The sequence below is a fragment of the Vombatus ursinus genome, unplaced genomic scaffold (assembly GCF_900497805.2).
Source record: "Vombatus ursinus unplaced genomic scaffold, bare-nosed wombat genome assembly UNPS02014799.1, whole genome shotgun sequence".
Classification (NCBI taxonomy): domain Eukaryota; kingdom Metazoa; phylum Chordata; class Mammalia; order Diprotodontia; family Vombatidae; genus Vombatus; species Vombatus ursinus.
In genome coordinates, this window is record NW_020954577.1 from 53,178,389 (window position 1) to 53,190,500 (window position 12,112).

A 12,112-nucleotide genomic window follows, 5' to 3' on the forward strand; every position below is an offset into this window, starting at 1 on the left:
ATCCACTGTGCCACCTAGCTGCCCAACCCACCCCTGTCTTAGACACTAGGACTCCTCCTGGGCCCAAGACCCATCTGGACTGAAAAATTCTAGGACAGAAGTGGTCTCAGTGGTCTCTCTTGAGCAGGCAAGTAAATGAATGCCTCACACAGTTCCCACAGGATGGTCAGTGGACACTTTCCCCAGGACTAGTCATCAACCATAGACCCAGGAGCTCTGGGCTCTGGGGCTTGATTCACTTGTGATTGGCCTCCCCCCTGGCCCCCCAAGCACAGGAGCAGAATAAAGGGCCTGGTACAAACTCCAGCTCATCAAGTCTGGCCCTTCCCATCTCAGTTCTTTGCCTGCTGGTGGGGATGTGTGGCCTGGTCTCGCTGAAGCTAAGCCATCATGGGGTGGGACCAGTGGAACAGGCTTCCGGGCTAGCATTGTACAGGACTGTCTCCCTTTCCTCTGACTGAGCAGCCCTACCTCCACCCCTCCAGTAGGAGGGCAGGGCGTGGGCTGGAGAGTGAAACTGGGAGCCAGAATTCCTGGGGAAAGGAAGGAGAATGACTTCATGCCAAGGAGATAACTTCTAATGGTAACCAGGACCCCATGGGCAGAGGATTAGCTGAGTTGCTGGCTGGGGACAGTCTGGAAGTGACCTTTCAAAATAAGGGGCATCCTTCCTCCAATCCCTGCCCCGAGGCCTATGGGGACAGGGTAACTAGGCGCCAAGTAGCACCCACTCCGGGAGAGGGGGCGAAGGGGCATGGCACATTCCTTCAATTCTATTGAAAAAGATACCAACCACAGGGCTTATGAAGTACCTATGTACAAGGCAGAGCTAGAAAGATGGAAAATGCAAGTCCTCACCTTCGGAGAGCTTATGGTCTAGTGGTGGGGGGGAGGACAGACTCTCTTTCTCTGAGATGGGAGGGAGGAGAAAACGCCGTCTTGGAGTAGAGGACATCAGCAGCAGGCAGCTGTGGGCCCTAGCACGGCGCCTCAGTCACCACCCTCTCTCCCCCAGCTCCTCGCCCAGAGCTCACTGAAGCCGCTTCATATTTGGTGAACGAACCTTCTAGGGAAGTAGGAAGTGAGATCGTTTTTTCTGCGGGTGGATTCAGGGTTTGGAGAGTGGAGTGAATAAGCCCCACTCTGCTTGTCCTTTCCCCTCGGTCTGATTCTTGGAAACAGTCCTCCTAAGAGCTGGAAGGGACCTCAGGCTTGCTCACTCAACTTTTCCATCACACACACGGGGAAGCAAGATGAAGGATTGGCCCCTTCCTCTAAATCTCCACCTCCAGAAGGTGCCGATGGCTCATGAAGGAGGACAAGGTCTCTGGGGAGAAGGGAAGCTTGGTCTTTCCCCAGAGAAAGAGACAGTCAAATAAGCACTAAAAATAATAATAACCACTGCCCACGTGTTTGTAGTGCCTTACAGTTCACAGCAGTCGGGGTGAGGAAGGCAGGGCGTGTGTGACCAGGCCCAGAGTGTGTGACCAGGCCAGAGCGTGTGACCAGGCCAGAGCGTGTGACCAGGCCAGAGCGTGTGACCAGGCCAGAGCGTGTGACCAGGCCAGAGTGTGTGACCAGGCCAGAGGGGCCAGCTTGGGCAGCAGCATCTGCCAGAGATCAGGGTGTCAGTGGGCAGCATGCTCCATTTTCTCTGGACTCTGCCCTGGTTAGACATCTGGGCGCCGGACTGCCGTGGTGACACTCAGCAGCTGAGCAGCTGGCAGGGTTGGTGGAGGGCAGGAGGGCCCTCTCAGGTCTGGCTAGGAGCGGGGTGGGTGGGGGTGGAGGGCTCAGCCTCCGGTGGCAGAAACATTGTAGCAAAGGGAGCAAGTCGGTTACAGTCAGGATACCCTTCCCTTACGTCATCCATCCCAAAGGAGAACGAGCGGGACGCCTGGAGAGACCAGCCAGCAGCGCCATGAGCATTTATTAGGCACCAGCTGTTTTTGCCGGGGGCAGGGAACCCTCCCCTGGGGACCCCAGGGGAGAGTTCCAAAATGGGAGATGGGAAATAGGAGCAGGTGGGGACCGAGGCCTCCGCCCCCCTCGGGCCTGCAGCTTCCCCCACTCTGCGAGGGTCAGGAACGGCACTCCCACTCGGGTCCACAGGCTCCACGGATTTGGGCCGCCACCAATCTGCTGTGTGACCCCGGGAAAGCCGCGTGACTTCTCTGGGCCTGCCTCCCTGCCATGAAATGGGGAGGGGTGAGTGAAGCTCTGACTCCCACGCCCCGCCCCGTAACTCGGCAGAAGCCTCAGTACGCCCATCTGTGAAATGGGAGCGTGGCCAGACGGGGGCTCCCCGCTGGGGAGGGAGGAAAAGCGGAGGCAGTTACGACGCCCCGAAGCCGCTCGCGACCTCCCAGCCGTAAAGCGCGGCGCCCTGACGCCGGCGGCGGCGCTGCGCCTGCGCGACGCGCGCACTTTCCGGCGGAGGCGGGCAGAAGAGGCCGCGGGAGCCCGAGCTTGCTGGGGGCGCCGCCATCGCCGCCGTCACCATGGTGAAGCTGAGCAAGGAGTCCAAGCAGCGGCTGCAGCAGCTCTTCCGGGGCGGCCAGTTCGCCATCCGCTGGGGCTTCATCCCCCTCGTGCTCTACCTGGGTCAGTGCGCCGCGATGGCGGCGGGCGGGGCGGCGGGGGGGGGGGGGTCGGGGGCGCGCACGCGGGCTGGGACCGCCATGCGGCGGCGCGCCGGGAGCGCGGTGACGTCACCGCCCCTCGCACCCACGTGGGCCCAGGGGGGAGGGGCGAGCGGGCCGCCGGCATTTGTTAGGCGCCTACTGTTAGAAAAGGCTTACAAAGGGACCACCCCCTCTCTCTCCCCGCCCCCCCCAGGTGGGCCCACCTTATTGGGGGTAGACCACCCGAGAGGCCGGCTGTGGATAAGCTGACTTTGGCCAGGCCTAGGTGAAATGGGACACGCATTTATTAGGCGCCTACTGTGTGGCCGGCCCTGAAGATCAAAAAAAGCCAAACCAAAAATCAGCCCTCCAGGAGCTTCCCCCCCCCCCCCCCCCCGGGGCAAGCAGACTCCCAGAATACTGGAAGGATAGGCGCCTTCACACCTGCCTGGGTTTGCCCCAGGACCTCAGGCAGGCGCTGACATCTTCCCATTGTACAGATGGGCAAGTCGAGGCCCCAGAGTTGAGAGCCCCGCGGCCTCTGACCGGGCCGATATCTGGACGGTGCCTGAATTGAATGGAGTTGGTTCTCCAGGCCTCAGTTTCCTCACCTGTAAAATTAGGGAAGGGGCCCTGGACCCCCTGCCCCTGCCTCCCTGGGCCTTCTCCGCCCCCGGCCCCTTCCAGCTGGCCTCTGGGGCTGGGGAGGCTCACCGCCCACGGTGGCCAGCAGCCCGTCCGCCCTTCCCCCGGCCTCTGCCATCCCTCCCGAGGGCCGCCCGGGACGTGGACATTGAGAGGTCGCTGGCAGCCAGGAGACCCCCCCCCCCCGGCCCCCCAGCCTCCCCCCTGCCCCCTCTGCACAGAGCGTGCCCCTCCCTAGGATCAGCCCCTTAGGGATGCTATGGAGTCAGCGGGGGGGGGGGGTTAAAATAACCCGAGCCCCCTTTTGGAGCGGTGCCCCCCGACTCTGCGGGGACAGGCCGGGGGGTTCCCGGGGGCCCGGAGCAGGCCCGGGCGCAGCCTCCTCGGTGTGAATTCACACCCTGGGAGGACCCCAGCCTTTTCTCCTTCCCCAGTTCCCTGCCTCTGCCCCCTCCACGGCCCCGTCATTATCGAGCGCGGCTCCTGACTTGTCCGGGCAGCGTTGGAAAGGGAGGCTGACGTTAATGCGAATTCCCCGTACCCCCCACCCGGCTTTGCGGCCTTCTCTGCCTGGCGGCTGGCAGCTCCGGCCTTTGGCTGGACAGCGACCAGCTGTCTGCCGGGCTTTTTGTTTCTCCGGCCGTTGGATGGTGTGGTGGGGAGCGGTGGCCGGCCGGGCTCTCGATCATCTGGTTTAAGAGCCAGATAATTCTCTAAATCCTTCCCTTGATCATTGATAATCGGACAGTGGGCACTATTTTTTGTTCATCCGTGTTTGTCATTAGAAAGAGAAAACAAAACTGAGGTGTTTGGGGGACTAGTGAATAACCTTTTCTCCATTTTGCACATTACCGTTATTAAATTAGATCTCATCAGCCCGTGTAGCGTGCATTGCTCTCCTTGGTTTCCGGGCCTTACCAAGATTTTCCCAGTTTTCCTCCACGCTGTTGTAACCACTCGGTATTAGCAAGGGCAGGATTTTTAGTATGTTTGTAGTTTTTTTCTAGCCCCTTTTCATCAGTTGTTTGAAGCCCCCTTTTATTTTCTCACCGTTTCTGGGAAACGATTACTGAGTGATGTTTGCAGCACAGAGCCGAAGCCGGCTTTTCTCCGGCGCTCCTGACAGGCACGAGGAACCGATCGAGCCAGAGCCAGAGCCAGGTGGATGCAACCCGAGCTCTGGGTCGGCTGAAAAAAGTCACCTTTGCTGTAAATGGGATTGTTGACCAGACTCTCACAGTGTAATCTGGGGGCCCTTTCAGGGGGTCGTCAAGGTCAAAACTGTTTTCATAATACTGTGATGTTTTAATTTATGATTTGGCAACTGTGCAGATATAACCACACGAACAAATGCTCTTTCGGGGGATCCTGAGGCCAGAAAGTTTTTGAGAAGTGCTGCTGTGGGAACTCCCCCCACCAGTGCTAATCACCCCTTCTCTAGTCTCAGCGGCCTGGAGCTCCGAGTGGCGGATGGATTCTCCAGGGGTCACTTGGGAGACTCTGTGTCAGGGGAGGGTCCATCCATTCTGCGGCTCTTTGTTGTAAATGCAGTTTTTATTCACGACTTTGCTATTTACGTGGGCTTTTTTTCTTTTCAGGATTTAGGAGAGGTGCAGATCCCGGGATGCCTGAACCAACTGTTCTGAGGTATGGTATTTACAGATTCATAAGCATTTAATTGTAGAAGATTAAAAAGCTTACATAGGAAAAAAAAAAACCCATGGGGATGGTGTGTGCTGAAACCAGCTTCAGATGAGCTGACCTCCCTCCGGCCCCAGGAGCTCAGCTGGTGGTTATCAGACGGCTTAGAAAACAATGCTCTGGGTTCAGCTGCCGATCTAAGAGACAGAATCATTAAGCAGGGGGAGAGGCTGCAAACTTCTCTATTTCCCAGCCTAAGAGCCAGGTGCCCCCTGTCTGCGGGGCCCCCCCTCTTCTGCCTCCTCAGGACTGCGGGGGGGGGGGGGGGGTGCTGCTGGGACAGTCTGGCTGGGGTGTGTGGCCCTTCCTCCATGATGGACTGGGGGCTTCTTGTCGTCTGACAGCTCCCCCTAAAACACACACACACACACACACACACACATCACTAGAGAACTTTTTTAAAAAGCAGATTTTTATTGAACTGTTTTATTGGTATATTCCCTAGACTTCCCCTGTATCCCTCCATTTTCCCCTTTCCCCAAGAGCCATCCCAATGACAGATCTTTTTTTTTGAAGAAAATGAAATTAAAAAAATGAAAATTCCACAAAATTGATCAGCACATTGACCAGCGACCTTCTAATTGTCAACTTTCATAGCCTTTCAGGCAGTAGGGCCTCACTGAGTCATTTCATTTGCCTGTGAAACAGTTTTCTCAGCTGTAGAAATAAGAGATTCACCTCAATGATGTTTAAACTTCTTTCCAGCTCTAAGAACGTGTGGTTTTTTACTCTCGCACACTTCACAGTGTGGGCAGTTACAGTGACTTCGCGTCCTCCACAGCGCTCCTCTGGCCCGCTTTTCCTCCTCCGTCTCTGAGGGTTCGCACCGGTCTCCTGGCCGGCGGGGCCCTCCTCCTCGGCCCTCTTCGTGTGGGCAGGTGGCTCAGGCCCACACGGCCGGTTGTTGAGCGTTTGCTCCCCTCTCTCCTGTGGTGACCCCCACATTTGCACGGTTGGCTCTGACTGCTTCAGGGTCATCAGCCCCACCTGGCTTATCTCGCAGACGAGATGAAGTGGTCAGGATTCCCCACGGAATGAATGGCAGAGGCAGGACCGGCGTCCTTAACAGGTCCCCTGACCCCCTGCTAACATCTCTCTTTGGATTCCCTTTGTCTTCAGGCTCAGAAACTCAGACCTTGCCTCCTACCTCCCAGGGCGGTGGCCTCGCGCCTTCCCGATTTTGGTTATAATTTTTGTCGTCATGTGGCCTCGAAACCTCGACACTCCGTTTCTCTTCCGTCACAGCTTCCTTACTGGTCTCTATTGCTCCTGGGATAAAGTTTAAGCCCCTTGACCTGGCATTCAGGGCCTTCCCGCCCTCTGCCTCCCTTCCCTTCTTCTCCATCCACATCCTAGCTTTTCTGCTTGCCATCTGCAATTGTAGACCCCTCATTGAATACTTTGCCTCCGTAGCCATCTTTTTGTGAACGTGCCTTTCTTCTCCAGCAAGACCATCAGTATCTTGTTGATTGACGCTTTGGAGTCTGTTCCCCCCGCCTGCCCCCCATCTCTCCGTCTCTCTCTCTCTCTCTCTCTCTCACACACACACACACACACACACACATGTACACACGGTCATTGTTCATGGCTACCTCTTTGAGCCTCAGTAAAGACGACCCCCTTGCCCCCAAGCCCCCCTCTCTCTGCCTTAGGCCAGGCTGGTAATTTTGAGTCTCCTTGCAGCCGTCCCCGAGAGAGAGAGAATAGATTAGCCTAAGAGTCGGGCTGCTTTTTCACACTGCTGAGAGGTGGCAGGAGCCCTGTTTCTGCACATCTGCTAACCCATTTGCTTAGAAGAAAGTGCATGTGTGATCGCAGTGGTGGTCTTTATTTTAATACAGACTTGTGAGCTTTTGTTTCATTCTGGCCCTGGCTAGCCTGCCCGCCCTCCCTGTGTTTGGTCACACAGGGGCCTGCCTGGGCACGGATGCGCGGATCAATGTAAACTCAGCCCATGGACGGGCCAGAGAGGCCCCGAACATGCCTCCTGTACTGATCCCACGCCAGGGGCCCTCGCAGAGCTCATCATCACTTCCTTCTCCTCTGTCACTCTCAAGTGGCTGGGGCTCTTTACAGAGTTATTTGAAAATCTCTTTTGGGTCAGTGGAAGTTATTCATGACTTTTGGGGGGGGAGGGAACTGCCGAGTTAATACCACGAAGAATGTTAAGCCAGTAAAGTAATTGATTACCTTTCTTCCTCTGGCCCCAGTGTTTTTGTTAGAATTTATGTGGCGGTTTCCCTGATCCTCATGTCTAATTAACAATTAGCTGTTAATAATTAATCCACTTCTCTTGTCCTCTCTCGGTGAAATCTGTGTAGCAGGGCTGTACCGTGTGCTGCCTCCGTGAACCCACTTTCCTGGTGGTCCTTTGGCCTGTGGGAGCTTGGGATTGGGGGATTCTCTCTTTTCTGTCCTAGATGAGCTTTGTGCTCTGGCAGCGTGGAGTCTCCTTGAGTGCCGGGCGTGTTTGACCAGTGACCAGTCCGGTCCTCTGTCTCTCGGGGTCAGAGTAAGCCCTGCTCCCATCTGCCCCTCCCTCAGATCTGTTCCCCTGCCCAGGCACGCTCAATCCCATGCTCTCTGTCCCAGAGCGAGTTTTCTGATACTTTTAGTATTTTAGGGTTGTAGGTTAAGGGGCAAAGGCGGAATTCGTACTTGAGCCCATGGCCAGTTGCTCTTCGGGGTCAGTCCCATGCTTCGTTATATTTTTCTTTGAGAAGAAGATGGCCTGCAAGGCGGCAAGCTTCCAGCAAAACTCCCTAGGGACACTGAAATGTCCACTTTATATAAATGCTTAAATGTCTAACTGTGGAATTTCTAGAACTGTGGTTGGGGGAGGTGAGGGAGCCTCAGGATCCCTGGCTCTGCCCCAGGTGGCCTGCTGTGAGTCCACCATTTATTCCTGGGCAGGTGGTGGTCTTCTCATTTGGGGCATTCTGCTTATTTGCTGTTACCTTTAAAAATGTACACAAGCAAAATTCATTTAATTTTTATTTTAATAACTGAAGTATTGTTAAGCATGAAAGTGAACTTTGTTACCTTCCTAGGCAGAAATATTTAACCTGAGGAATAGTCTTAGCGAGTCTCCGGTGTGTGTGTGTGTGTGTGTGTGTGTGTGTGTGTGTGTGTGAGAGAGAGAGAGAGAGAGAGAGAGAGAGAGAGAAAGAAAGGGGCTTTGCACGCTTTCTCTGGCTTTTGGAGGCTGATAGCTATTAGGGGGAGACCTTAGTGCATCTGAAAAAATAAGGGAAGTAAAGTATGCAAAATTACTTGGGGATTTTTAAGGGGGTTTTAATACCATTTACAAATGAAAATAGAAATAAGATTAGTTGTCTCCAGGTACCAGCAAAATCCCTTTTTAATAAACTCCACAGGACGTCAGAACAGTTGGTTGTATCTCATTAAACTGAACATACTGTTAGAAATCACATTTTCAGGCGGCAGAACTAAGGGTACTTTTTTTCCTCTTCTCTTCCCCAGGCCCTGATCTTTTTCTTTGTTTAGTATTCTTGGATGGTTTAAGAATTTAGATTAGGTTTCTTCTAGTGGCCGAGGGAAAGGTGGCAGGTTATTGCTGCTTAATGGCAGGACAGAAGAATTTTAACAGGTTAGTTTGAGTTCTGTTCTACTAACTAAATACAGTTAAGTCCTTTACCTTGAAAATGACTGGAATTTGAGACCAAACCTTGAAAAATTGCCAGCCCTTACTGCCCTGTTTTTACCAGATAAACAAAGTTCTCTTTCTGTAGCCTGTCCTGGGGACATGGGAATAATTTTATGAATCAGAATAGCACTTAATGTTTTGGAATTCTTTTGCAGGGAAATTTTAGCTCTAGGTGGTCTCTTGATATCACCTGATAGATTTTAGAAATGATTTTTTAAAAAGAGAAAAAATGATGTTGGTGAATTCATCTGCGTCAGGAGAATTTTCTAATTATATGGTGAGGGTACAAGTGGTGTAACAAAATAAAAGTGACAGCTTGATTTTAAAATTTCAAAATCCTGTTGGAGGCCGATCTGGTCAATGATTCCAAAGAGCCGGGGCGGCTCTCGGGTGGCAGGCGAAGCATTGTAGGCGAAGGCCAGCCGCAGCCGGCCCTCTGAGAATTGGGATGAGAAATGATTGAAAGCAGTTGTCCGTTAGGCTGGGGCTCTGCGAGGGTGATAATGACACTCTCAGAGGCCACATGTAATTTACTTTAGGGAGGCAGGCCCTTATTCTCTCTTAGCCTCAAGCTCAAAAAACAAAAATTGATTTGGCCTTATAGAAGTTTTCATTTAGAGCAGGGGCTCTTTGTAACTGGTGGGGTCATTTGTCCCTCGTAGGTTGTCAGACCTTTATTTTGTGAGTCAGGGGGAGTCAGTCCCCAAGCCGCTCAGCGGCCGATTGAGGGCTCCAGAAGGGTTCGATTAATTGATCAATCAACAAGTATTTTTGGAGTGGCCGCTGAGGTGCTGCTGAGAGCGGCTTGGCCCCGGGTGCCTGCATTTCCTGGGCTCGGCAGCCCCCCTGTATGTGCAAAGACTCTTTGACAGCGTGGGGCTGTGGTGACTGCCGAGCTCCTCAGTGTTTTTATCTTTGTTTACTGCGGTAATTCGTTTAAAGTGGTTAAAAGACCTTTCCATAGGCAGCGTTCTGTACCTGGGGCTTGGCCCTGTGCCAGACCAGTCTGCCCTTTCCTGAACCAGGTTTTATTTTACTCGTACTCGGCTTTAAAGCAAAGCTCCTAGTTTTAATTTGTGACCTTCATGACTCTATTTCAATAAACTAGCTTTGGAAATTTTATTTTTGTTTGGATTTAATTTATTTTTTCCTCTCCACAAACATTTTAGCTTGCTTTGGGGATGAAAGACTGTTTGAACATCTGGACTGGAAGCAATCGGTGGACAAGAGAAACCCTGACGGTGTGCACTTTGGCCAGAATAACGAAGTGAAAATTCAGCGTTTGGATGCTCCTGGGGTCTTCATGGGCGTGTATATGGCAGAAGAGTTCTAATTAATTCTTGGGGACAGAATGTATCAAAATAAATAAACTGAAACCATGATTTATTGTCAGTTTTTTAAAATTCAATGTAATGAAACAGTAAGGAATACATAAAATGATAAGACATTTTCATGAATATTTGTTTAAGATGGACATATAAGGCTGTATCGTGTGCACATTTCTGATTGTTAGCTTGTTGGCATCAGAAATTCCCAAGTATAATCTTAGGAGAAGACTCAGGCCAAAAACTTAAAATTTTTTTTTGTCGATCACCAGAATTCCAGTATCCTCTCCCCTGTCCCTTCCAGAGAACCATCCCATATAACAAATTATATTTTTTAATGGAAAAAAAAAAGGCAGTGAAACACATCAATTTTTTGATGTGTTTAATTTTTTGACTCTTTAAAAAAACAATCTTTTATTTTTTTCCCCAATTACATGTAAAAACAGTTTTTAATATTTGGGTTTTTTTTTAAAGTTTTGAGCTCCAAGTTTTATCCCTCCCTTCCTGCCTTCTCCCCTTCCTGCGACAGTAAGCAATCTGATAGAGGTTATACATTAGCAATCATGTAAAATATTTCCATATTAGTCATTTTGTGCAAGAAGACTCAAAAAAAAAAAAAAGTGACAAACAGTATTCGTTTGGTCTGTATTCAGACGACATTAGTTCTTCCTCTGGCGGGAGATAGCATGCTTCATCATTAGTACTTCGGTATTATCCTGGATCATTGTATCGCTGAGAATAGATAAGTCATTCACAGTTCTTCATCGTACGATATTGCTGTTAACTATATCCAGTGTTCTGTTTCTGCTCACTTCACTTTTTACTTCATGTATGTCCAGGTTTTTCTGAACGTCATTTCTTACAGGACAATAATATTCCATCATAATCACATACCACAACTTGTTCAGCCGTTCTCCAATTGATGGGCATCCCCTCAATTTCCAATTCTTAGCTACCACAACAAGAACTGCTATAAGTATTTTTGTATATATAGGTCCTTTTCCCTTTTTAAAATCTGTTTTGCAGAATCAAAGGGTATATAGTTCTATAGCCCTTTGGGCATAGTTCCAAATTGCTCTCCAGAATGGTTAGATCAGTTCACAAAGGCTGTGATTTTTTTGAAAATTTATTTTATTTTTAATTTTATTCATTTTAATTTTTTAAAAATTATTTTAAAAATTATTTTAATTTTAAAAATTTTTTATTTTTATACTCTTTTTAAAAATTTTGCAAATATTTATTGCATGCCTACTGTGTACAGGGCTCTGCCAGGGTAGAAGAAGTAAAGATGAATGAGATTTGCCCATAAGGAGCTTACAACCAAGTAAGGAGAGAACGATTGCACAGTTTCTATCCCTTTATTTTCATTCCTAGGCAGTTGCTTTCTGGAGCCAAAACATTGACTCTTGTTGCTGAAATCCGTAAATCCACAGAATCTCTGTGATGTGCTAGTTAGCATCCACTCCTCTTCATTTGGAAAGGATTCGTGTCAGCTCCCGGCATTCGAGTTTTCTCCTCCTCCTCCTCCTCCTCCCTAGTGGCCCAACCCCTCCCGAATATTTTTTGATGGTGTTGACTGATGTGCCATTGAACTGGGAAGCAGCCATGGTCTTTGGTCTCCTTGTGCTGCTGTAAACAAGCTAAATGTCTAAGTACCAGCAGTCATCACATTCTTAATGAGTATAGTCCAGAAACTCCTGGTTTGTAACGAAGACCCCACTTTCTAATAAAACCACATTCGACATATTTTTCTTCTTGACCTTTTCACGTGTTATAGACTCTTTGGACATACTGGTAGAATGTGTAGGCTTCAGAATAATTTTCAAAAATGCAAAAAATAAAATGTATTGGTTTCCAAAAGAAATCAATTATATTGAAATAAAAGTGTCTTATTTTTGCTTCTGAGTTCAAAGATTTCCTTGCAATCTGTCTATCCATATAGACCCTAGGTTAAGAACTTCTGTTTTAATGGTGGTTAGCTTTTCTGGCTAGACCATTAAAAAATGATTGAAAATGTAATTTAGCATTAAGAGCAGCTTCAAGCTCTGGAATCCTACTGCCCTCAGCTCTTTTATGCCCAGATGTTCTATATATAACCTTTGAGCCCTGTCAGGGACAGCCCCAGCTCCGGGTGTGTGTGTGTGTGTGTG

At 50.2% G+C, this 12,112-nt stretch overlaps 1 protein-coding gene across 1 annotated transcript; it reads left to right on the plus strand.

The window, feature by feature from the left end:
* Positions 1–2,439: 2,439 nt before the first annotated feature.
* On the plus strand, positions 2,440–10,019 carry LOC114050377 (mitochondrial import receptor subunit TOM7 homolog). Its single transcript, XM_027871995.1, has 3 exons — positions 2,440–2,604; positions 4,868–4,916; positions 9,807–10,019. The coding sequence occupies exons 1-3, from the start codon at positions 2,502–2,504 to the stop codon at positions 9,820–9,822; spliced, it is 168 nt and encodes a 55-aa protein (XP_027727796.1). The 5' UTR covers positions 2,440–2,501; the 3' UTR covers positions 9,823–10,019.
* The last annotated feature ends 2,093 nt before the right edge of the window (positions 10,020–12,112 follow it).